At 43.8% G+C, this 27,920-nt stretch overlaps 1 protein-coding gene across 1 annotated transcript in view; it reads right to left on the bottom strand.

Moving 5' to 3' along the window:
* LOC126248186 (unconventional myosin-Va) overlaps positions 1-22,691 on the bottom strand; it is a 365,334-nt gene extending 342,643 nt beyond the window's left edge. The window contains exon 1 of the mRNA XM_049948965.1: positions 22,564-22,691. Coding sequence (XP_049804922.1) covers positions 22,564-22,584 — 21 coding nt within the window. The 5' untranslated portion in view covers positions 22,585-22,691. The remainder of the gene's footprint in view (positions 1-22,563) is intronic.
* Between the last annotated feature and the right edge of the window lie 5,229 nt (positions 22,692-27,920).

Here is a 27,920-nt window from a genome sequence, read left to right as displayed (position 1 = left end):
GGGGACTTTCCTTTCCAGCCGCCGTTTGAGAGTGCGAAAGGCTGGGGGGTAATTCTCCGATGCAGAGGCTAGGGCATAGTGCTCAGCGAAGTGCTCGGCAATCGCGTTTTCGTCGGTAGATAACATGGCATCTATGTTAACACTGGGAACACCTGTTAGGGTTTGGTACCCGAAAATACGTTTGATCTTTGCCCAGACTTAGGAAGGTGACGTATGGCACCCAATGGTCGAGACCTATCTCGACCAACACTCCTGCTTCCGTCGTTTGATAAGATGGCGAACGCGGGCATGGAGACGTTTAAAAGCTATGAGGTGCTCCAGGGAAGGGTGCCGCTTATACCGCTATAGAGCTCGCCGAATCTCCTTAATTGCTTCACCGACTTCCGGTGTACGCCAAGGGAATGCCTTTCGCCGTGGGTACCCTGAAAAGCGAGGGATCGCGTTTTCTGCCGCAGAAACGATAGTTGTAGTCACCTGCTCAGCCATCACATCGGTAAGATGTTACCGTGTAGGGGAGATTCAACGGTGACAGCAGAGGGGAAAGTTTCTCAGTCCACCTTGCTTAGAGCCCACCTGGGCAGGCGTCCATAGGCCTGACGTTGGGACAGTGACAGGCAAATGGGGAAGTGGTCAGTACCACACAGGTCGTCGTGTGCTCTCCAGTGGATAGATGGGAGAAGGTCAGGACTGCAAACCGAGAGATCAATGGCCGAATGTGTGCCATGTGCCACACTGAAATGTGTGAGGGCACCTGTATTTAAGAGGCAGAGGTCGAATTGTGACAGTAAATTTTCGACATCTGTGCCTCTGCCAGTAATCATTGTGCCACCCCACAAGGGGTTATGAATGTTAAAATCTCCCAAAAGTAGGAAAGGTTTAGGGAGTTTATCAATAAGTGCAGCCAATGCGTTCAGGGGTACTGCACTATCTGGAGGAAGATATACATTGCAGACAGTTATTTCCTGCGTCGTCCTTATCCTGACAGCCACAGCTTCAAGAGGGGTTTGAAGGGGCACAGGTTCACTGCATACATAGACGCAAACTCCACCTGACACTATTATAGCCGCTACAGTTCGTGTAATATCCCTTATGTAGCCGTGGAGAGCAGGGTTCCGCATTGCCGGGAACCATGTTTCCTGGAGGGCAACGCAGAAAGCAGGTGTAAGGCTTAACAATTGCCATAGCTCAGTCATGCGGAGGAAAAAACCGCCGCAATTCCACTGGAGGATGATATCATCGTGAGGCTGGGAATGCATGGGACATTCAATGAGGCAGCTTACACCTCAGGGTCACCTGCTGTCACCGATTTATTTCCTGAGCAGTCTGCATCCATCGTGTTTGAGGGTCCGGCGATATCTAGGTCCTCAGCGAACGCCAGAATTACCTCATCCTCAGAAGGAAAGCTTGAAGGTAGCAGTGGTGTGTTTGCCACCGCAAGTCCCTTGGTCTTGGTGGTATTCTTTTTGGACACCTCTCGCTGCTCCTTGGTTTCTCTGGCTGGGAGGGCTTGACTGATTCAGTCTGCAGGACTGACAATGATCGTGAAGCCCTATGACCAGCTACTTCCAGCCACTTCAGCCACTGGCAGGGTCATCTTTCCCACTAGCAGAAACTTGGGAAGGGAGTGACCCAAGGGACCCCTTCCTAGCGAGAGGTGCCGAAGAAGACTTTCGCTTCTCAGGGTTAGAAGTGGGGACTGGTGTCCCCGATGGTTGGAGAGAGGGGGGGGGGCAGTGCTCCTGAGGTAGGTAGTGTGGGAGCAACAGGGAGGGAAACGCCACCTCCACCATCTGCCAAGGGGGCAGATGTAGTCTTCTGGCTCGGAGAGCCGACCAGAATTCGCGGGACGGATGGGGCTACAACTGCTCTCGTAGCAGCGGCATAAGAGAAGGTCATAGCCGCAGGATGTAGGTGCTCAAATTTCCTCTTAGCCTCAGTGTAGGTCAGTCAGTCCAGGGTCTTTTATTCCACGATTTTCCTTTCACACTGTAAAATCCAGCAGTCTGGCGAGCAAGGGGAATGATGCTCTCCACAGTTAACACAGATGGAAGGCGGGGCTTATGGACTACTGGGATGTGATGGACGTCCACAATCTCGACATGGGACGCTGGAAGTATAGCGGGAAGACATATGGCCGAAGTTCCAGCACTTAAAGCACCGCATAGAGGGAGGTTGGTTGGTTGGTTTGGGGAAGGAGACCAGACAGCGTGGTCATCGGTCTCATCGGAGTGGGGAAGGATGGGGAAGGAAGTCGGCCGTGCCCTTTCAGAGGAACCATCCCGGCATTTGCCTGGAGTGATTTAGGGAAATCACGGAAAACCTAAATCAGGATGGCCGGACGCGGGATTGAACCGTCGTCCTCCCGAATGCGAGTCCAGTGTCATAGAGGGAGGGATATATGGCTTTACATCACAACGGTAGACCATCACCTTGACCTTCTCGGGCAATGTGTCACCCTTGAAGGCAAAGGTGAAGGCACTGGTGGCAACCTGATCATCACTCGGACAGCGATGGACGCGCTGGACAAAATGAACGCCTTGTCGCTGTAAGTTGGCGCGCAGCTCGTTGTCAGACTGCAAAAGAAGGAGCCTGTGGAATATAATACCCTGGGCCATATTTAAGCTCTTATGGGGCGTGATGGTAACGGAAATATTCCTAGCCTGTCACAAGCGAGTAATCTACTCCTTGGCATACGTGGAGTTAAGGGCGCAGACATGAGCAGAGCGATCCCTGTGTTGTCAGGGGACTACAACCAACAGGGTACATGGATGCCCCACCACAGCAGACTGGCTACCGTGCTGGATATGAGCTGCAAAGAAGTGCATGTTCATCGTCGGCGCAGAAAGCCACACTGCATAGTGCACCCAGGAAGGTGTCCTCGCACAAGAGATGGAGAATGAGCGGGACTGCAATGCGATGACGAGAAAGCAGGCTACAGATCTCAAGGCACGATGGACATAATGCACCATGTAAGGCGCCCTTCCCCAATTGGCTCGCTCTTCGGAAAAATTTTGAAGAATGGAGGTCACACCCTACAGGGGACAATCACATAAAGGCCGAAACGTGTGAAACTCCTTTAATCGCCTCTTACGACAGTCAGGAATACCTCAGGCCTTTTTCTTACACCCGGACCCGCGGGGGGGGGGGGGGGGGGGGCTATTGAATGTTGACATATAACATAGTTGGTGGTTACATTAACATTACTGGACCGTATAAAATGCGATTATGCCTGAAGCCCATATCTCTCTCTCTCTCTCTCTCTCTCTCTCTCTCTCTCTCTCTCTCTCTCTCTCTCTCTCTCTCTGTGTGTGTGTGTGTGTGTGTGTGTGTGTGTGTGTGTGTGTGTGTGTGTGTGTGTGTGTGTGTGTGTGTGTGTGTGTGTGTCACCACCACCACCACCACCACCACCACCACCACCACCACCCTGTCACGACTGAATTGTGTTATGCCTCGTGTAAGAACACCACAAAAAAGAACGAAAATGAAATCCAGCTCTGTTAATATCCCCAAAAATGATACAGGTGTTTCACTCAATCTGCCACAGTCTACGTAAATTAAGATTTGTACTCAGCAAAGCACTGAGACCTCGTCAGTTATCTGTCTTACAAATGGCATACACAGGAATAGCAGCACTCTCCCTCGTGTAACTGGATAAAAAACCGAAGCTTAGGTGTTAACGTCCGTCGACAACAAAGCCATTTCAAACGGAGCTGAAACTTGTATTGGGAATTAAACTTGCCATGTTCAATTCTGGCATTTGCCTTAAAGGTCTTGGGAACACCTACCTCTTGATAGATGGATTGATAGATGAACAGTCATTCTCCCAAATAATAATGGTTCAAATGGCTCTGAGCACTATGGGACGTAACATCTGTGGTCATCAGTCCCCTAGAACTTAGAACTAGTTAAACCTAACTAACCTAAGGACATCACACACATCCATGCCCGAGGCAGGATTCGAACCTGCGACCGTAGCGGTCACGCGGTTCCAGACTGAAGCGCCTAGACTCGCACGGCCACACCGGCCGGCCCCGAATAATACTCCACTGTCTTGTTGATGGTCGTTTTAGCATGTGAAGTGCAAATGAATAGTGACATCGCATACAGATACAGATACGCTGTAACTTCATTTGCCCTTCATAATACATATATTTACTATCTGGCACTACTGTAGAAGATTGCTTGGCAGTGCTGTTATCTGTTTCTGCAATAAATAATTCAAACTTTTGAAACGAACAAATCATCAGTTGCACTTAAATACTTTTCTCGAATGCTTCTACAGCTACACCCTACACATAAAAGGCAATGTCTCCACTGGAAATCGTTGACTTATCATCGCCCAGCGCAAACAATTAAGTTTAGAAACTTGAAAATTGCAGAGGGTGTTCCTCTTATACTGTAGACGTTGTTTAAGAAGAGATTTTCCAATATTCCATCCCCAATAGGGTGAAATAGGGATGAAGGTTTTTTTCTGAAAATATGTCGCTCTTAAGTAAATTTTGAAGCAAGACCTACGAAAATTGGTATTTGGTTTCTCGGTCAGAAATAAAGAAACACGCGTTTCTGATGTTTTTGTCAATTTAACCTCTATGGGAGTGAAATAGTTAGTGAAAATTTTTTGATGTTGTATCATTGTAAAAAGTACTACTAAAGTATTTTTGAAGCTACGTCTATGAACATTGGTATTTGACTTCTCAGTTATTATTTTTGGAAATTCAATTCCTAAGGGGGTGAAATAGCGGATGAAAATTTTTAGGAAAATATTTCCTTACATGAAAAAATTTCAAAGCTATCTCTATGAAAACTAGTATTTCAGTTCTCGGTTAGATATAAAGAAATATGCGTTAGGGGATGAAAGTTCGTATGGAAATATCTCCATAAAAACGCAAAAGGTACGATTAACAAAATCCTTCGACTACACATACCAGAATCGCTTTTTGGTCAGAAGTATATTCGGGAAAGACCATGTTTCTATGGCCTTAACCAGCGTGAAAAGTTTGGAAGGTGTTTCAATTGGTGAACATCATAAAAATTCGATGAAAGAAAAACAAAAAATTCTGTGCAGGCTATATAGTGTACGCGAGCTACGCAGCGGGCGCTAAGCTAGTTACTGAATAACTGTTGAATATGTAATCAAACTATTCCCCTGAATGCACTAAAACAGATGATTTCTTTCATTTGACTTAGTTGATGTATTAATATTCCTATTACGTCGCAGTAACAATGTTTGCATGTCTGTATCACGAAGTCTCAGCAGGGACTGTCTCAATAATATGGTGCAATACTCAGCATTGTGCAACAAATATTGAGTGTGCGAGGGGCCACTAATCTCAGCCTGTGCTCTACACTTCCACGTAATAAGGACAATTTGAATATTAACAGCTACCACAACTAAACCTTGGATGTTGAGCTATTGTTCCCCTTTCAAACAACTCTACGGGCCATTCTTTAGCAGTTGAATACCTAGGCTTTTATTCTAAAGCTACCCGTAGTTCTGCTTCCCTGTCCCGTACGTTCGTCTGACGTGTAGCCCACACACACACTATGTGATCAAAAGTGTGCGGGCAATCCCAAAAATATGCTTTTTCATATTAGGTGCATTGTGCAGCCACCTACTACCACATACTCCATATCAGGGACCTCAGTAGTCCTTAGACATCGTGAGAGCACAATGGGGCGCTCAGCGGAACTCGCAGACTTCGAAAGTGGTCAAGTGATTGGGTGTCACTTGTGTCATACGTCAGTACGCCAGATTTCCACACTCCTAAACATCCATAGGCCCACTGTTTCCAACGTGATAGTGAAGTGGAAACGTAAAGGAACACGTACAGCACAAAAGGGTACATGCCGACCTCGTCTGTTGACTGACAGAGACCCCCGACAGTTGAAGAGGGTCGTAATGTGTAATAGGCAGCCATCTATCCACACAGGAATTCCAAACTGCATCAGTATCCACTGCAAGTACTATGACAGTTAGGCGGGAGGTGAGAAAACTTGGATTTCATGGTCGGACGGCTGCTCGTAAGCCAAACATCACGCCGGTAAATGCCAAATGACGCCTCACTTGGCGTAATGAGTGTAAACAGTGGAAAAACGTTGTGTGGAGTGACGAATCACGGTACACAATGTGGCGATCCGATGGCAGGTTGTGGGTATGGCGAATGTCCGGTAAACGTTATCTGCCAGCGTGTGTAGCATTGGGCGTGTGTAGCATTTGTGGGATGGCGACTGCATCTTTCAACGCGATCGAGCACCTATTCATAATGCACGGCCTGCGGTGGAGTGGTTACACTACAATAGCGTCCCTGTAATGGACTTGCCTGCACAGAGTCCTGACCTGAATCCTACAGAACACCTTTGGGACGTTTTGGAACGCCGACTTCGTGCCACGGCTCACCGACCGACATCGATACCTCTCTTCAGTACAGCACTCCGTGAAGAATGGGCTGCCATTCCCCAAGAAAACTTCCAGCACCTGACTGAACGTATGCCTGCGAGAGGTGAAGCTGTCATCAAGGCTAAGGGTGGACAGACACCAAACTGAATTCCAGCATTACCAATGGAGGTCGCCACAAGCTTTCAAGTCATTTTCAGCCAGGTGTCAAAAAAAAATGGCTCTGAGCACCATGGGACTCAACATCTTAGGTCATAAGTCCTCTAGAACTTAGAACTACTTAAACCTAACTAACCTAAGGACATCACACACACCCATGCCCGAGGCAGGATTCGAACCTGCGACCGTAGCAGTCCCGCGGTTCCGGACTGCAGCGCCAGAACCGCTAGACCACCGCGGCCGGCTCAGCCAGGTGTCCGGATACTTTTGATCACAGTGTATGTTTGGGATGTGGTTGGTCAGCTGCTTGTTCATTACGATCTTTAACGAGCTTCAATATGCATGGACTCGCGTAGAATCCTCGCGGAGAGATTTTCTTAGGCAAACAGTAGCTCATCAACAGTATCTAGACAGCAATTAGTGGAGATTAATATGAAGTGCGTACACCCTTAGCCTTTATGACGGCTTGAAGTCTGCTGGTAAGACACTGAATAAGGTGTCTGAATATCTGGAGGAATGGCAACCCCTTGTTCCTCAAAAGCTGAAATCGGATAAGATAGCGATGCTGGACGCTGGGGTCCAGAGCGAAGTCTACGTTCTAATTCATCCCAATGGTGTTCCACTGGGTTCAATTCGGCGCTGTGGGCGGGCCAGTCGATTTCAGGAATGTTATTCTGCACAAATCGTTGCCTCCCAGATTATCCATTATAACAGGATACAATGTCGTGCTGATAAAGTCACCGTCGCCGCACTTATTTTCTACTATATGCAGTAAATAATGCTGTAGAACGGGCTAATATGCTTCCACGTTTAGTGTTTTATTAAGAGCAATAAAGAGACCACACTCTAACCATAAAAAACAAACCTGTACCTCTCAGTTCTTCACTGCTGCCACTACACATGATGGCAGGCAACATTCTCCAGCCATTCGCCAAACCCAAACCCCTTCCATCGGATTGGCACAGGCTCTAGCGTGATTCAACAGTCCAAATCACTCGTTTCCAGTCGTCCATTGTCTTGTTGCGTCGCTTAGCACGTAACTGTGTGGCTTACGAGGTGCGACAATAAAGCACTAAGACTGATTTTCTTTGCAACATGTGGCAACCCTGCAGGCTTGCGTAGGCACAATATCTTTGACCTTGGTCTATAAGCTGCTTCCAGTCCAAGCGGCACATTGATGCAACTGCTCAGTCGCGAGTTGTGCTGTAATAAGTTAACACTTGTTTGTGTCTCTCGTCACAGAAATGGAGCCGCATAATATTGTGCAACGGTATGCCATTTCTTTTTGAGTTAAATTGGGTGAAAACGCGACAACTTATGGTAAGCTTCAGAAGGCTTTTGAGGAGGAGATTATGTCAAGAGCTGAAGTTTTTCGTTGGCAGAACGAATGTTGAAGATGAAGACCGCAGTGGACGACCAACAACCTCACGGACGGATGTCAATTAGGCCAGGGTGCGTGAACTCGTACGATCTGATCGAAGATTATCCGTGAAAATGATTGCAGAAGAACTGAACATCAATCGAGAAACGGTTCGTCTAATAATAACTGAAGATCTTGGTGTGAGAAAGGTTTGTGCAAAAATGGCCCCCAAAAATCTCACACAACAACAGCGAGAAAAACGGAAAAATGTGGCAGCCGATCTGTTACAGCAAACGGAAATCAATCCAGAATTGTTGAGCTGTGTTATCACTGGTGATGAAAGTTGGTTTTTTCAATACGATCCAGAGACAAAACGCCAAAGTTCGCAATAGTGCTCAAAGGGATCACCCAGGCCAAAAAATGCTCGCATGTCAAAGTCAAAAGCGAAATGCATGCTTGTGTGCTTCTTTGATTCCAAGGGAATTGTTCATAAAAATTGGGTGCCTCCTGGACAAATAGTTAACCAATATTACTACAAAGAAATTTTAGGAGCCGGCCGCGGTGGTCTAGCGGTTCTGGCGCTGCAGTCCGGAACCGCGGGACTGCTACGGTCGCAGGTTCGAATCCTGCCTCGGGCATGGGTGTGTGTGATGTCCTTAGGTTAGTTAGGTTTAAGTAGTTCTAAGTTCTAGGGGACTTATGACCTAAGATGTTGAGTCCCATAGTGCTCAGAGCCATTTGAAATTTTAGGACTTCGTGTCCGTGCCAACATTGCTGATAATTGGATTCTGCATCACGATAATGCACCATCCCATACTGCTGTCAGTACAGCAATTTTTAACCTCAAAACAAATTTCAGTGCCACCACAGCCACCTTATTCACCAGATATCGCTTCGTGCGACTTTATTCTATTTCCAAGAGTCAAAACGGCGGTCAAGGGACACGATTTTCAAACAACACAAGATGTCCAAAAACTGTGACGAGGGTCTTGGAGGATATTATAGAAAATGAGTTCCAGAAATGTTACCATCAATGGCAGAAGCGCTGGAAAAAGTGTGTGCGATCAGAAGGGAACTACTTTGAGGGAGACAACACTAAACTTGACTAAAACGGTAAGCAAAATTTTTTTTCACATCAGTCTCATTATTTTATTGTCGCACCTCGTATGAGGAGCTCTTCGACCATTTTACCCCGTTCTTTTTAACTACCTAGGCACAGTCATTGTGTTAGCTGGATTGCTGGTCACGTGTAATTGCTTCCTCTGATTTCGTGAGATTTCTTACTACCACCCTATGCTATGCTCGACCTTTCCTGTCCGTCAGTAGACGTCGGCCTGGACACGGTTTAGCTGTTATTGTTTCTTCGTGTTTCCACTCAGAATTACATCACCAACAGTCGACTTTAGCAGCTTTAAAGGTGTAGTGCCCCTGACGAATTCGTCACTCAGTTGACATCCGATGTCCAGTCCACGTTCGAAGTCGTGGAACTTTCTTGACCGACCCACTTTGTTGTTACTGCTTTTCTACTGACTATACTATACTCTCGCCTCCTTTTATACTGGCTTCTCCGTAATAGTTTTGATCAGATAGTGTACATGTCATCCTCGATACCACGTATCGACATTTACTGGCTGCGATTGCAGCACGTTGAAAAGACATCGTGTAATAAAATCAGAAAGTCTGGAATAAGCGTTTTATTACTATGACTCGTATACCGTACAAACTTTTTTCGGCCACATTTATTATTCTTCAGGTTGTAACTTTCAGTCTCTCGTATCCACAAAGAGAAAACCTAAGAGCATGCCATCTGAAAGCAAATTACCTACATCATTTCCCACTTAATTATAAACCGAAGAGCCAAAGAAACTGGTACACCTGCCCAATATCGTGTAGAGCCCCCGCGAACACGCACAAGTGCCGCAAGACGACGTGGCATGGACTCGACTAATGACTGAAGTAGTGCTGGAGGGAACTGACGCCATGGACCCTGGAGGGATGTCCATAAATCCGTAAAGAGTACGAGGGAGTGGAGATCTCTTCTGAACAGCACGTTGCAAGGCATCCCAGATATGCTCAATAATGGTCATGTACGGGGAGTCTGGCGGCGAGCGGAAGTGTTTAAACTTAAAAGAGTGTTACTGGAGCCACCCTGTAGCAATTCTGGACGTGTGGGGTGTCACATTCTCTTGGTGGAATTGCCCTTGTCGGAATGCACGATGTACATGAATGGATGCAGTAGTCAGACAAGATGCTTACGTACGTGTTACCTGTCAAAGTCGTATCTAGACGTATCTGCAGTCCCATATCACTACTACTGCAAAAGCCCCACACCATTACAGAACCTCCACCATCTTGTACAATCCCCTCCAGACATGCAAGGTCTATAGATTCATGAGGTTGTCTCCATATCCGTACACGTCCGTCCGCTCGATACAATTTGAAACGAGACATGTTCCCAGTAATCAATAGTCCAATGTCGGAATTGGCGGGCCCAGGCGAGGCGTAAAGCTCTGTGTCGTGGAATCATCACGGGTACACGAGTGGACCTTCGGCTCCAAAGCCCACATCGATGATGATTCGTTGAATGGTTCGCACGCTGACACTTGTTGATGGTCCAGCACTGAAATCTGCAGCAATTTTCGGAAGGGTTGCACTTCTGTCACGTTGAACGATTCTCTTCAGTCGTCGTAGGTCCCGCTCTTGCAGGATCTTCTTCCGGCCGCAGCGATGTCGGAGATCTGACGTTTTACCGGATTCGTGACATTCACTTCACACTCGTGAAATGGTCGTACGGGAAAACTCCCTTCCTCGCTACCTCGGAGATGCTGTGTCCCATCGCTTGTGCATCGACTAACACCACGTTCAAACTCAAATCTTGATAACCTACCATTGTAGCAGCAGTAACCGATCTAACAACTGCGCCAGACACTTGTGTTATATATGCGTTGTCGACGGCAGTGCCATATTCTGTTTTTTACATCTCTCTGTATTTGAATGAACATGCCTATACCAGTTTCTCTGGCGCTTCAGTGTACAATTCGTTGGGTATTCTGAAATCAACACATCTTCAACCATACTAGAACAACTTTTTAAAGTCAATTTTGTTTGCCTCCACTTGCTTCGCCAGTGTGTTCTCCAAGAACACTTCCCATAAATTCGAAGGCATTCTGTTCCAGATTACTTTTGTATAAAAATGTTTCGTGATTGAATAGAATTATCTCCAATATAGTATTTTCTCCGCTCAGTAACTGCAGTAACCAATGATCCTCAAAAACCCTAAACTGTGCTGCTGCAGTGTAGATTAACCTGCAATGACCAGACCACAGTACTTATGAGTCATGTTGCGGGAAGTGGTCGTTCTGACGGTATATTGCGATCTGTTGCTACGCTATCTCGCATTTAATGCAAAGCTGAATTCAGCTTCGAACACGTCATTATGTGGTCCGCATATCGCAGCTGTTATCTTATCTACCGTAAGAAATCACTAACATACGTCGCACGTCACTTCAGCAACGTCTGTCCGTTTCTTCCACAGTATCATATATCCTACTATTCTCATACACGTCGACGATCAATGCATTTTCCCTGAAAGTACAGCTGTTAACTTAATTCTGCACAAAATCTGTAAATTCATCTGAACGGGTGCGCTATCAACGTAAGACTTGTCTAAATATTTGTGACTTTAATTAATTCTAGTTCGTTTGAAACAAATTGAAATTTCTTTTTCGAAAGCATAATTTCATTGTTTTCTGGTAAAAATAGATATTTCCACTGAATCACCCCTACAAGATATTCTGCTTTGACACAATTTTCTCCGTGCGTTGGCACACTGTACGCAGCATGGTGGAGGAAATGTGGTATCTGTTTCCATTTGTTACGTTCGTGGACGGTATGTTTCTTTTGGTTCCATGACGTATTTAATTTCATCACTGACTATCGATCGATTTATATACACGTTGTAGCAGATTGTTTTTTGGCTCATATCTTTAGATAATACTGTTCTGGATAGATTGTCTAAAGTTAAACACAAGCCCTTCTCGTGAACTACGAAATAGTGGCGTATGTCTGTGCGGATAAGCGAAATGCTATCTTAACCGCATCTGTGGACGCTGAAATTTTGTATCACTAAAAAGACAATGTTCCTGGGTGCACTATGCTTTCCCACCTCTCGCCATATGAGGGTACGTTTAATATTGTCAGCCACTATCGCCTTGGTAGGCCAGGTGTTACGTCGTGAGGAGAATTATCTTTTATTGACGTACTGATCTCCAAATCTTTGCACACGGTGCGCACTTCGGTCAACGTTATTGTTACACTGTTCTCCTTCTGCATATGCGTCTTTTCTGGAGTGCAGGCCCTGATTTCATTTTTACGGATTACGATATGCGACCCCATCGAACAGTGTTGGTTATGAAGCTGTTGCAACAAGACAGTACTAGGAGAACGGACTGACCTGCCTCCTGCCTCCTCCTCGCCCCCCCCCCCCCCCCCCGACTTAAATCTCGTCAATCACGTGCGGGATACGTTGGCGAGACTCATTCCGACACGACCGCATGCAGCAACGATCATCCAGCGCCGGAAGACTGGAATGCCCTACCACAAAGAACTCCTTACCAACCTTGTAGCCGGTTCAAATTGCTCTGAGCACTATGGGACTTAACTTCTGAGGTCATTAGTCCCCTAGAACTTAGAACTACTTAAACCTAACTAACCTAATGACATCACACACATCCATGCCCGAGGCAGGATTCGAACCTGCGACCGTAGCGGTCGCGCGGTTCCAGACTGTAGCGCCTAGAACCGCACGGCCACTCCGGCCGGCCCTTGTAGTCGGCATGCGAACATTTCAGAGCATCTATTGCCGTCCGCGGTGACCACACCCCCTATTAAGTATAGTGTCCAGTTTTTTTGTTATGTCCAGGTGACCATCAAAAAACGTAGTCACTTCAGCGCAATTTTTGTCTTTAAACGGAAGTGTCATTTCTGTTCGTCTCATTCCGTATTTCTTTCACTTACCTTCTATACTTTACTGTAGAGGTTATTTCTCGTACAGCCCACGTTTCACCGAGCCATGTTACTTGGCAGTGATCCATCATGCGGAAGTTGCTTTCGTCCTTACGTTTTCCACACCAGTGTAGAGTCACTGTAGGAGTAAAAATACGTAGTGGTACACTACGTAAGGCGGTTACCAAAAGGATCGGAATGATTAGAAAAGCCATCCTAGATCAGTTTTCGTTTCCAGTGTCCACGAGACGTCGATGGGATAGAGATAACTATAAAGTACTTGCTGAAAGAAAGCTGGTGGGACATGCTATCACCGCTGTATACCACTTGTAACCGCTTTTTTCACCACAGGTCTAATAGTTCAGGAGCACAAGCGCGTTTCTAAGCAGGTGACTGCTGGCGTTTAAGTTCACAAAGCTACCTATATATTGGTTATTTGCATTAAAATTCATAAAAATGGGTGTTACTGATACGACAAATTATACAACTGTTGATCGAATATGGAATTCTATTTTCCATTTCTGCAATAGCGTTCCAGTCCGTGTCCATTCTATCAGGAGTATCTAGTTCCCGTCTTTACACGTCGTTTATTTTATACTACAGTGAATTTCGGAATTTTGTGCGTGATATTGCACCACTTACCACACTGAAACGGCAAATAATTGGCTGATAACTGGATTTTTTTTCTTTTGTTCTTGAATTGTGTCAAGGGTAGTGCACAGACCAAAATTTCATTTTTCTAGCACTACCGATAGTCAGTGTACTTTGTTGTAACACATCCGAGCTAACAGAAAACATCAAAAAATTTCAGACTTTTGAATCATACAAAAAATATATGTGCCTGTCTCTTCGCGTGTGTAGCCTGTCTATCGTAATGTTAACGTCGTCAAGAAATACATTTACCCAGTGGATGTTTACGTTTCAATGGCTAGAGGAGACGTACTTCACAACACTTAGCAGGTGAGGGGCTCCGGGAAGCGCAGCTTGGACAGAAGCTTCAGCTAGAGCTATAACGCCGTTATCAGCGAATGACTCACCACAGCACTTTACATCTCAGGTATCTGCGGCGGATATTTCTCAACGCAAGCGTTTCTCAGTTCTTTTGAAATATACATAGTTCACTGCCCTTTTGTGTGCTCGGTATTCCGCTGACAATATTATGACCAATTAAGGCATTAAGACTACAGTTTAACAAGGGTACTTGTTTGCTTTGATGACACTTTTGACATGGCACAGCGGTCGACGGCTGTTATTTGCCCGAGCAGGTATAAACTATTCGACAGGAATTTGTGATTTTGTCGTCTTATATTGAGTAGTCAGAATACGTGTCGCAAATCTGTAATAACAAAAACTGAGTATTACCAGGATTTGCCAAAAAGATTCAATAAATTTACACTAAATATGAGCAATCTTTATCAGGACAAACTGAATGCAGCGTAGCCGCTGAACGTTCAAATATTGGCGTACATTCTTAGCCAGGCATCTAAAGATCTTTTTTCAATCAAAACCTTACGTATTTCTCAACTTAGGCCCCGCTTCAAATCAAACTACTTTACGTAAAGATTTCTAAGCGAGTGAATTCCATTTCAGAAGTGCGACTGTTGAAGATCTGCAGAAATATCTATCTACATTTTCGTTTTATAACTTCACAAGCCTTTTTATTTCTGCAAAAGGCGTTTGAAGTTATAAAACTAATATCTATGTACTTGTTTGAAAAGTGATCACACAAGCAAACCTGTGAGGACCGTCGAATCTCATTGGCGTAAAAATGTTTACGAGCACAAATTTCTACAGGTATATACGCGGAAGTCGGGGGGGGGGGGGGGGGGGGGAAGTCGAAAAATAACGAACAGAGGTTCCCACATGCAATCTAAGTTTTCCCATTAGTAAATTTGTCATTCTTATGATTTTTGTAGAATCTATACTTACTTTTCTTATCTGATCCAGAAGACTTGCCTAGTGTCCCCATTTGCGTTACCAATACGAAGACTCTTGCACCACACAAAATACTGGTCACAGCCTATCCAACACAGGAAATCTACTTCGCTTGCCATCTGTACGGCCACTGTTTACCTGACAGGTTTCTTTGCTTCTTCGTTTCTGGCGTGCATTCGATAACCCCACGTCTCACCCACATTAACAAAAATCAGTGCACCAAATTCTTCTTTCTCAGACATTGTGAAACTTGCTGCGAAAGTCTCGCGTCGACTATTCCTGACGAATTATGGAATTAAGTATCAACTAAGTGGGTCCTGCGATCGGGTTCTTGTGGCAAAAAAAAAAAGGAACTCTACCCCACGTAGATGTCAATGAAGCTTTATGCAGGTTACCCTGAAATACTGAAGAGTGGGCACTACCGTGCATTTGTCTCCCTGGACGAAGAATTTTGGTGTGAGGTTCCCCTATGACGCACTACGAGGCCCTTTGCCACAGCCATTGTATCAGCACCACTCACACACACCTAACAGCTTCACGTGTCGTTCCGATAACGAGGGACTGTCCGTTGCATTTTTCCAGTAAACTGACTATATATAATTCAGCACAGAGACTGAATATTTCAATAGTGAGCGGAACAACTTTTACGACGTCTTTCACCTCAGCTTCACGCCGTTTCAAACAATATTGCTCAATATTTTATGCACCATAAATCGTATTAATCTGAAATATGATTTACTTAAGAGTTTAACAATTCTACTTACAAAGCCTTAACATAGAATATAGGTGCAGGTCCCGGGTCCAAGCGTGTAACTTTATCCCGGCATCCTGCTAAAGAAAAAGTGGCTAGCCTTAACCAGTATGCTGGGCAAGGGGGGGGGGGGGGGGGGGGGCAGTTACGTTCATACAGCAAGTTTTCCTTCGTTCTGAGACTATACGACCAATTACTCAGTCATTGATTAACCAGAGCGTTAAATAGCACTGTACTGCAATAAAGAGCACCCCTAGCTCACGTGACGCGGTACCAGGTACACGGGATAATGGTTATAAAAACCATATGCAGTGAATGGGGAAAGCTGCCTAATTGACTCTGACAAAGGGCATAAATTATGATGGTGAATGGAACCATCTTTCATGGAAACAGGTTATTGGGTACATCTACATACGTTACTATTCTGCATTTCACACGTGCACGGCAGGAGGTTCATCGAACCACTTTCGCTCAATAGTTCCACTCTCGAACAGCGAGCGGGAAAAACTAATCAAATATTTCCGTGAGAGCTCTGATTTCTCTTATTTTATTACGATTATTATTTCTCCCTATTTAGGTGGCCTGCAACAATATTTTCGCATTGCATTCAGAGGAGAAAGTTATTGATTGAAATTTCGTGAAAAGATGTCGCCGCACCGAACAACGACTTTGTTTTAATGCTTGCTAGCCTGCTCGTGGTCTCGCGGTAGCGTTCTCGCTTCCCGAGCACGGGGTCCCGGGTTCGATTCCCGGCGGGGTCAGGGATTTTTCCCTGCCTCGAGATGACTGGGTGTTTCGTCGTCGTCGTCGTCGTCGTCGTCGTCATCATCATCATCATCATCATCATCATCCATCCCCATTGCGGGCGGAGGAAGGCAATGGGAAACCACCTCCACTAGGACCTTGCCTAGTACGGCGGTGTGGCTCTCCCGTATCGTTCCCCTACGCTCTGTCACGGAGTACGGGACTTCATCATTATCATCAACCCAACTCGCGTATCATATTGGTGACAGACTCACCCCTATCTCGCGACAGAAGAAAACCAGCTACCATTCTTTGAACTTTTTTGATATCCCCATTGGTCCAATCAGGTAAGGATAGCATACCGCACAGCAATAATCCAGCTCCATAAGAGGACGGACAAGCGTAGTTTAGCGAGTATCTTTAGTGGATTTGTTGAATCTTCTAAGTGTTCTCCCAATGAAACGCAGTCTCTGGTTCGCCTTGCCCACATCATCCAGTTCAAGTTGATCGTAATTGTTATCCCTTGGTATTTAGTTAGACTGACAGCGTTTAAATTTATGCTGTATATCGGGTACTCGAGACTCAATGCATTCCTTTTAGGTTTTATGTGGATGACCTCAGTTTTCGTCATTTAACATCAATTACCACTTCTCGCACCACACAGATATCGTGTCAAAATCACTCTGAAAATGGTTTTAATCTTATGATGAGTTTACTAGACGGTAAGCGACACCATCATCTGCAAACAATCTAAGAGGGCTGCTCAAATCCGCAGAACATCGATGAATAACGATATGGAAGGCGTTTTACGTCTACGCTGTGTCGTCCAGGAACGTCGATATCTCTAGTCTGTCTGCGCTGTAAAGCAGAAGAGTTGGCAATCTTTAGTGCATATGACAACTGTGGGCTGGCTGTGGAAAGAAAGCACGCCATCTCACGTTATGTCTCCGTGGCACACGGTCCGTAGTAGTTCACTGAACGTGTTCGCCAGTTGCAATTGCGGTGAGCACAGAAACAAACAATGAGTGGTCCGTAGGAGACTAGAAAGAAATTGCGCAATATGGCACTGGACGATCGGCAATTAGAAATGTATCAAAGAGCGTACGAGTAGGTAATACGTGAAGGATTTGAAAAAAGAATTAAACTGATCTTGCGCACCAATCTGTTACTGTGGATGAGACGTGGATCCAACACTTCACGTCAGAAACTAAACAGCAGTCAAAGCGGTGGTTGCAAGCCAGCGTCACTGTATAGGAGAAGTAGATTTTATGTATCGGAGCCATCTACTTGGAGTTCAAGAGAGATTCTTTTCGTAATTACCCTGCTAACGAAGTCTTGTGCAACAAGTGAATGAAAGGAAAAAAAAAAAGCGCGAGATGAAATTTATCCCTTGAAAGAACAGCAGTTCCCAACAGGACAGCGCACCTGTCCTCAAAGATACTTTGGCAATGTAGGAAAAAGGAAGGAAGGTAAGGGTGCAGTTGCGTCAAGATTTAGGAAAACAAATTTATTGATGAAAAACCGAATTTAATGATTAAATTATGACAGTTGTAGATATGTATTTTGCAGGCCTTTGACAATCGCACTTCAGATATGGAAAACATTGAATTAAGTGTACTGACATAACGGGGGGGAGTAGGTGGCATGTTGAAAAATGAGTATTTCTTACCTTGCCCTCTTAGGCGGTGAATACCTACAAGTACTAGATGGGCGACCACCTGAGCAATCAGGATAAAAAAAGTGAGATCAAACCCCCGTACCAAGTGTTACAAATTAGGCGTCTGACCTCTATTCCAACGCGATCAATGTTCACATTGGAAGTAGCTGCAAAGTCGGCTGGCGTTTGCGGAAAACAAACTCAAACGAGATCAACTGAAATTCTGTGCTAGAAAAAAATTGGAGCCTTCATCAGGCGTAAAAGTTTAAAAGTAACGTTCACTTATGACTTTTTCGCGCCCATTCCATTAAGAAGGATGAAATAGGCAAATAAAGTGTTTTATTTTGCAGCGCCCTGTACACTGTATTGACTGGAATGCGGCATATCTACGTCCTCATTCATACTACACAAACCACAATAAGTGGTACCCAAGCTGTCAGATTTTCTGCCTTCTCTGTTCGCGGCTGGATCGTGCGAAAATGGTTGTTTATAAACGATGGTGTTCACAGACAGTTATTTTGTACTTGCTGTGTGTAAATGAAAATCACAAAATCATTACAAATGTCGCACTAGCACCCGATTCTGGAAAGTTTCTCCACTTTTCTATCACTTCTAGGAAGTTAAACCCAATCAATGATTCACATGCCACCCGTACTGATTAAACCGAGCTGTCAGATATTGTGCAATAAATGTTCAATCCCATCATATCAGCATCATTGCGGAGAGGAGAGCCCAACTGCATTGAGGTGTGCGTGTTCTGTTTTGAGTGTTCTCTTAAATAAAATTCCTTTTCGGCATATTTCCAACAAACAGTAGCAAGCTACTTGTTCTACAATTTCGTAAGTGTTTGCTCGTATTTAATGCTTTCCAGTGGTAGCATCAGTTATGACCTCTGCGTATGGTGTGGTAAAAATGCTTCGTGGGTGCCAAAATCGCAGGCAAACATTCAAACGCTCTACGCAGGTGCTTTAAGTAGACCATCATCTACCTTATCACGGAATTCCGTGGCAACGCCCGGTGTACTTGTGAGTACTGGCACACAAGGCAACAAGATCGATTTTACAGGACGTGGTATCTAATTCGGTCGCGGGGTTGGGTGGACCACTTCCATGCGTACAATTTACAGCTTCCAACGTAAATTACGACTGGGGCTGAGATATTTTACTACCTTTAGAAATTTAAGGGTACATCGATAGCCCCAACGCTCATTTAGTCCCAACACTCATTCGATTTTGTCCTGGCCAAGGTCGTAATATTCAAGTACAGCATTATCTCTTATTCGAAAGCCATGTAGTCAGTGTTTCCTCATTCAATGCATAGGCGCACTAAGACGAACGAAGAATACAACAGAACCAAGACAGAGGAAGGCTGATAAGAGGGAAGATATGGGGAAAAAATTAGAACACGCGGCAGCAGGCCAATAAGAAAGGGAAAATTTATACAAAACTGACTGCAGCACAGTTCGCTGTAAAATCTAAAAATGTAGCTGGCTACTGACAGACGGGAAACTTTTATTGAGTGTCACAATAATTGTTACAGAATTTAGTGTCAGACGGTCTTTAGAGAGAGACGGCGCAACTGCAAGAAGTACCTTCCAAGGGTTGTCTTTAAACTACCTATTCTGAAGCCAAAAGTGCAACAAATCTGATCCGATGGGTAGGGTAACTGAATCCTCTTGCATTACAGCCCAGTCTAGCGACTGGTAATCAACTCATGTGCTCCACTCTGCTATACGTTTGTTCATATGTATTTTTTAAAAACAGCGTTACGTTTATGTTAATGTCAGAGCCTGACAATATAATAAAATATAATATGCAGTGTGAAGACTTCCCGAATATGGTGCTAAATGATAAGGAAATTTCCGCATGTGCTAGAAGCAACAAGAAATATACTTTTAAACAGAACTAATGTGTGTTATGTGTATGAATTCAATTGCACCGAAATAATTGTGCGTTTCTATAAATAATTTTATGTTAATTGTATTTGTTGAAACCATTTTTCTGTGAATAAAAGAAGGAAAAGAACATAACGGATTTAATTTCATGCTGTGCTGTGTCCCCCAAAATCCTGAAATATCCCTCTTTTATGGCACTCTTGTCCCTCATTCTAATTCTACAGAGGTGGTCACCCTATGTCACACCCTAAAGTATACACGGATAACAGCCTGTGAGGCTGACTATGTACGCAAAACACAGAAGTTTATTCATTAGAAATTGGATCTACATGTACTTAGGTACAAGGGTTGTTAACACTGCAATGGAGAAACGTAAAACTAATTTCTGCTCTAACCGACAATGCTATACGAAGTTGACGCAGACAACTTCCTATAGTATGTCTCAAAACGCTCCTAATGACATCTAAAGGTCATAGAACACGTCTGCCGTGATTTTTTTATGTCATTAAAGTGCCAGCTCTTCAGTGAAGCCCAAATTTCACAAAAAAAGTACGCCAAACAGACAAACTGACACCTCACTTGTAATATACAAGTACAGTGTAACAGCACAAAGCGAAAAAGTTCATCAGCAAGATAGTCCTTAAAGATGTCAACAGATCGCGTATAGACACCAACCAAACGAAAGCCTGAACAGTTATACACATATTAGAACAACTTCAGATAAACTGAATGGGGAGGCCCTTGGCTATACGCTTAGCAGCTCTGTTTGGGCACGCCCACTGACAAAATGAAAACACATTTGGCGCTATAAGGGTACTAGTCCGATCACGAACAGCGTCGAAGTTTCAGAATCTGCATATTTTAAATGAGCCTATACAAGGGTTCCGGCTTAACGGCAAAGGATTGACAATTTTCGTATCATGCTATATGAATTACACTGCATGTTCTATTACACCTGAAGAAAACTATAATCCCGTATAGGTGTGATCATTACTGTCGACATTTGATCCAATGAAATTTTGGAAGTCAGAACAACAAATAGGACGATAAAATCAAAAAACTTGGCACTTCCGTTTTATAATAAATAAAACTATTTTCGAAAGCGATGGCGTTTAATAAAGGACATAGTCGCACAGGTGGAATTTTCACTGTAATACGAGACACAGACAAATCACAAATGGACAGGCTTATTAACAATTCAGGCTGTTTCTACTAAATGTTACTTCTGTATTTGTGAAATCACCACTGGTGCAAAACTTTCAACTCTTCTGTTGTCAATCATGAGAGTTGTTTTAAACGGGGTAATTGGGGGGGGGGGGGGGGGGAGAGAGAACAAGCTGAATAATACCTGGTACACCACAAACAATATAAATTCCATTCGTATTTGGCCATTCATATTTGGGATAGATGCACCACCCAGGAGTGAAAAGGGGGGGGGGGGGATTACAGGCGCTGCGGCAGCTTGGCACTGGCAACCTCCCCCCCCCCCGCCCAACCACCCTTTTATACACACACACACACACACACACACACACACACACACACACACACTTTTATCTTGAAGCAAGCCTAGGTATTAATTAATGGGTTATGTACATACCATTTGTGAATTTTTGTATCTATTATTTAGTACAGAAAACAAATTACAGCGCAATATCACCTATGTACATTACTTGTGGGAATGATTTCTGAGTGGATAACACAACTGCTTAAAACAGAGTCACTGCTAACAATGTTTACTCATATTACTAAGTGACACTCCCAGAATCAGCATTTGGGATCAATTTTCCTTTCGAAGATCTTAAGTAACCTCAGTCCTCTTCTTTCTCCCCTCTCCCCCGTCCCAATACATACTACAGCTTTTCACTACCGGTATCGTACTACTTCAATAGAATATTTTATTTTCAAAAGATTTGAATGACAGTTTCACAATCTCAATGTTGAAGATCCAGTAGTTGATGCTTCGTTAAAATATTTGTAAAATCTTGTCACATGGAAATAATGTTTTATGACACTTTGTTTATAAAAAGTATGTCAACAGTTTCATTTGTATACTTCAAGCAATGACAGAATATTTTCCTCGTACATCACTACACTATGCGTCTGTCCAGAACTAACTACAGCTAACTGAGTCTAGTTTCTAGTCCAGATAGAGATCGTCAGGGCAGAAAAAGTTTTACAGATGTGACTTGACACTTGAGTTACCCAAATGTCCTAGAAAGCAAGCTAATGCAGAAACACATTTACATTCTCCGCAAGAAGACAGGTAGAACAAACAGTCCGCGGAATAAAGTTCCATTAAGTGTCATATGAAGAACCATAGATCCATTCTTATATAATTTTTTCGCTTGACGACTAAACTCCGCAGGTAGTAAACAAGTCTTGAAATTGTTGCGCTGGCGAAAACGCCACAATAACAGACCGCAGAGCGTGCCGCTTCATATAGTCGTAACACACATTGGTTTATTGACGGGCACTGTTTTCGACTGATATGCCGCATAAACAACGACGCACTGCAGACAGCAAAAACAAAAGTTTTTACCATCCGAAGACTAATTTTTATCGTAAGAAACGCCAAATCTGACAGCAATACCTGGGTACACATTCTCGTGCGAAAATATCTATACGAAGTAAAACTTGATGCAGAATTCATAGTTTTACTTACCTTGCTGTACAGTTCATTCATCCTAATGTTGTCTGAGTTCCAACACGAAAAGCCAAAAACATATGATCACATCGGAGAGGCAACTACCCTCTCCCTTCATATTTATCACTACTCTCCATATCGCGCCAAAGAGACTGATCGACTACATCAAAGCATTTCGACTAGAAGGCGTTACAGCCTGCCATCTCCCGGGGATGCTGTTCATTCGACTGTGTTTACCTCCCAGTTTAGTCAAGTCTCCGCTAGAGGGCAGCAGTGTACAGTGACACCGCCAGCGGCACTGTCTGTGATGGCACAATGCCAGTTTCCATAGCTGCGAGTCAAGCAGTATTCACTTCCGCATTAACACAATGAAAAGAGTCGCATTCGAAGCGCATTTGTGTTCCTACCGTATGCATTAAAATTTGCTGCCTCTGTATCGGAATAACGAAACGGAAAGTTTTATTAATTATCCCAATCTGTATAAAATATGTACTGGTATCGACTGAAATCAGGACTGATCAATATTGCTTTAACGTCTAAGCCAAGATATTAAAGAGCTATCTGACTTCACCTATTGCCACAGTCTGCATTACACTGAAGACTAAAATGGACTAAAAAATGCGTTACACAGATAATGTTGAACAGTTAAGCATTGGTTGCAGGCCCATCTTTCGAAGAAAACTGATACACACAATATTTGGGGTAGATTAGAAACACAACAAAGCAGTCAGTAAATGTCGAGATAATCAGCGACTTTCATTCACGTAAACAATAATTTAGTTTATTTCAGAAATACATCATATTTTGATTAAAATAAATTATAGAATATTATTTATTTTTACATGACACGCTGAAAAATAAAGTAACCTATTTTGTTGAAAATTACAGATAAGTTGAGGCGCGCGGAAAAGCGAAATACTATTCATACGCACAGCCTGATTGAGTCGCTGATTCACTCTCGTGAATTTCGTAAACCACTTATCCCGTTCGGTGTGCCGGAACTTAGTGGGTAGGTTTGCGCCTGCCTTGAATTAGTCTGGAAAGCAGAAACATGTACGATCGGTTTTTAATCTTTGTTCTACGTTAACGGGCTGACAGAAATGAACGTCAATCGCATGACGTTTTACCTCATTTCTATCTGCACCTAACAGTAGCAAATTGCATTTTGTTGTCTATTAATGCTTAAAGCATTTTGACGAGGAAAACAGTCTTAAGTGATTTTGTACACTGTGTGGATGGACCTCGTAATTTCCGTTACTGTACTGGCGGAAGCTGCAAGTTTTAGGCTATCTTTTCACCGACATGCGGGAGCACAGTTCCACAGTTCACGCATTTAATCTAACTGAAAGTAAATCGTTTTATAATATTAACAGTGTAGTTTAGCTTTTCGCTTCTACAGATATCCCCATCCCCTCAACCTCTAAAGAGAAAACGAGATTTTTTTGTACAAGAAGTGTTCAAAAAGTAATGCAACACATTTCTTTTCCGGCCAGTTTCGGTTTGCAAATGCAGAATTTGTTGTGGGACATCGTAGAATATTCTCGCTTCAGCCCCTATAGATTCATGAAGTTCCGATAGGTGGTGGTGCTATATGTAGTCCTTAAAATGACGTCTGTATCAGAGGTGCGTTACAAGCAGAGAGGTCTCACTGAGTTTCTTTTGACGCAAAACCAGAACTTCGCAGATATTCGTAGGCGCTTGAAGAATGTCTATGGAGACCTCGGAGTGAACAAAATCACGGTGAGTTGTTGGGCGAGGAAACTGAAGAAATAACTTCAGCTTGTTGTTCGTCGCAAAAATGCAAACGAACTTCTCTTTCTCCATGACAACGCATTCGAGAGATTTGGCAAACAGCAGTTGACAAGGAACTAGAAGCTGATCTTGATTCACTTCCTTCCGGTGTGGCCGAGCGGTTCTAGGCGCTTCATTCCGGAACCGCGCTGATGCTACGGTCGCAGGTTCGAATCCTGCCTCGGGCATGGACGTGTGTGATGTCCTTAGGTTAGTTAGGTTTAAGTAGTTCTAAGTCTAGAGGACTGATGACCTCAGATGTTCAGTCCCATAGTGCTTACGAGGGAACCTCCCCATCGCACCCCCCTCAGATTTTGTTATAAGTTGGCACAGTGGATAGGCCTTGAAAAACTGAACACAGATCAATCGAGAAAACAGGAAGAAGTTGTGTGGAACTATAAAAAAAAAGCAAAATATACAAACTGAGTAGTCCATGCGAAACATAGACAACATCGACGAGACTGAAAGCTGAGGAGCGCCGTGGTCCGTGGTTAGCGTAAGCAGCTGCGGAACGAGAGGTCCTTGGTTCAAGTCTTCTCTCGAGTGAAAAGTTTAATTTTTTTATTTTCAGACAATTATTATCTGTCCGTCCGATGCGAGGTAACTGCGCCCCATTGGAGAGGCACGTCCTTTCGTCTACTAATCGCACGGTTTTGCGGTGCGGTCGCAAAACACAGACTCTAAATTTATTACTGTGAACAGAGACGTCAATGAACGAACGGACAGATCATAACTTTGCGAAAATAAAGAAAGTAAACTTTTCTCTCGAGGGAAGACTTGAACCATGGACTTTTTTTTAATCTCATTTTGTTCGCTTTTGTTCGTTGCATCTGCTCGGGGCGGACGTCGTAAGACATCCGTTTAAGTTCGTTGTTGATCGATTAGCTCAGTTTTTTTTTTTTATTACAGAGGGCTGCTAACCCTCTGACCGAACACACTGAGCTACCGTGCCGGCGACCACTGGACCACGGCGCACCTGAGCTCAGACTATTCTTGATGTTGCGTATCTTGCGCATGGACTACTCAGTTTGTATATTTTGCTTATTTTTTTTTTCATAGTTCCACTCAACTTCTTCCTGTTTTCTCGATTGATCTGTGTTCAGTTTTTCAAGGCTTATCTACTGTGCCAACTTATAACTAAATCTGACGGGGGGGGGGGGGGGGGTGCGATATGGGGAGGTTCCCTTGTTAGAGCCATTTGAACCGTTTGAATCACTTCCTTCGGTGAGAAGGTAAAAAACAAGTGTCAATAGTTATCGTAGAATCTCATACCTCTAAATAATACACACCATTATTTGGAAACATTTTTGGACAAGGGTAGAGACACAGCTGGTTACAAACTGGGATAACAGAAGCAGAGTTTGGAAAAGAAGTGCCACATGTATCAGAAATCATAAACTTTAAATCCATTCACTCGTGCCTAAAAGGAAATATGAAATTCGTGGTATCCTTGATCGACTTCCAGAAGCCTGACGACTCGTTCGACCAAAATACTTTAATCCGCGATTTTGACTAATCATTCATCAGACCCTTTGGAACTGAAACTCCAAAGTGATTGTCAGAGTAGAGATTTTGGGCAGCTCTGAAGTCAGCGCAGATGTGAGAGAACGACATGGAACCGTCACATATTCTTGTGTTCCTACCGTGTGCAATAAAATTTGCTGTCTCTATATCGGAGGAACTGGACAACATTATCTGTGTAACACCTTTCTGAGTCTATTTTAGTCTTCAGTGTAATACAGACTATAACAAGATTACCAAACACACCTTGTCCGCAGCCATCGTACAGAAAAAAAATTGCACCATGAGGTGTTTTCTTAAGAAAATCGAAGAAGTTGGGTTCACAAAAATGGAAAAGACGTGCAAGATCTCGGGATATTATTAGACAAAATACTGAAAGATGATCAGCCGGCCGGATTGGCCGAGCGGTTCTAGGCGCTGCAGTTTGGAACCGCGCGACCGCTACGGTCGCAGGTTCGAATCCAGCCTCGGGCATGGATGTGTGTGATGTCCTTAGGTTAGTTAGGTTTAAGTAGTTCTAGGGGACTGATGACCTCAGATGTTATATCCCATAGTGCTCAGAGCCATTAGAACCATTTTTTTAGAGTTTAAGTAAAAGACGTGGGTTGAAGAGCGGGAGAGATTTCCAGTACATTAGCTGCTATAATATCCGCAGCCAGAAACAAACTGTCCGAGTGATAACACTCTGCTGCATTTTCTGCTGTTGGCTGGACCAAAATATTGCTTCCTTTGAGATCATTATTGCACAGTTTCGGCTCTATAGCCATTTTCAAATGATTGTATGAAATTCATTTCAGAAGTAACATAGTTAAAATACAAAGTATTAGATAAATAATGGCTGTTCATTCAAAATAATGAGATAACTTACATAGTGTAACCCACTAAATGGACATGCTTCGGTAACAGTCCAGCCATTCATCATGTCACACAAAGGTAAGATGGCTCTGAGCACTGTGGGACTTAACTGCTGTGGTCATCAGTCCCCTAGAACTTAGAACTACTTAAACCTAACTAACCTAAGGACATCACACACATCAATGCCCGAGGCAGGATTCGAGCCTGCGACTGTAGCGGCCGCGCGGTTGCAGACTGTAGCGCCTAGAACCGCTCGGCCACTCGCACCGGCACACAAAGGTAAGAAACGCAGACGGTTGACCTAGTTAGGAACGCAAAACTAAGCAACAGTTTATACTAGTTAATGGCGGCCTCGTCGGCAAGCAAATCTAACTGAAGCAAAATATGGATATACTGACCAAATGTTAAAGCTCAACCTAAAAACAAGTGAAATATCGCGGGTCATAGTTGACAGGCACGGAAAAAACAGTAAGTTTTAGACTAATAACTTTATCTAGTGATATGTGACATTTATTTGACGAGCAACATAAGCTACTAAGATTTACGACTAAATCATACTATGCCTGTCATTGAGCACAGAGAGTCTTTCGCGCTAGTCACGTAAATCTGTAAGTGGTTTGTGGAGGTAAATTACATCATTTGATAAAAGTCGAAGGGGGGAGACAGTCTCAGAACTGTGAGGTTTCAACATCGTCTTCATTAAAAGAACAGTCTTAGCGTACAAGGGGACTACCAGACCTGTTAATCACGAGATTTCATTACTATTGGGTATGTTGTAGACGGATCTGTCCTGCGTACTTGGCTAGCGGCTTTACATGTCGTGGCCCCTAGTTTCAGAGAAAATTGAAGTTGCAGTTTTATGCGTATAGACTGTACATGTAACCTGTAACCTGCTTCGAGCAAGCGAGCGTAGCGTAGGAGTTAAAGTTCACAGCCAACATATTGGCCGTACGGGTTTAAATCCAAGTCGCGTACTTTTTTGTTCAGTTTCATCGTACAGAATATCGTAAACAGTATATCTCATGAAAAATCTGCATCTACAGGGCGACAATTATTGAACTATATAAAAAAAACGTAAATTAGTTACAAACTACGGCGTGCACACACTTTATTCAAAATGTAAACGTCACTGCAGATATTCGAATTTAGGTTATGACATGTTTGATATGCCTGCCATTGTCGATGATGTGGCGCAGACGAATAGCGAA

The sequence above is a fragment of the Schistocerca nitens genome, chromosome 3 (assembly GCF_023898315.1).
Source record: "Schistocerca nitens isolate TAMUIC-IGC-003100 chromosome 3, iqSchNite1.1, whole genome shotgun sequence".
Taxonomy (NCBI): Eukaryota; Metazoa; Arthropoda; class Insecta; order Orthoptera; family Acrididae; genus Schistocerca; species Schistocerca nitens.
Note: the sequence above shows the minus strand (reverse complement) of the source record. Positions and strands in the feature narration are given on the sequence as shown.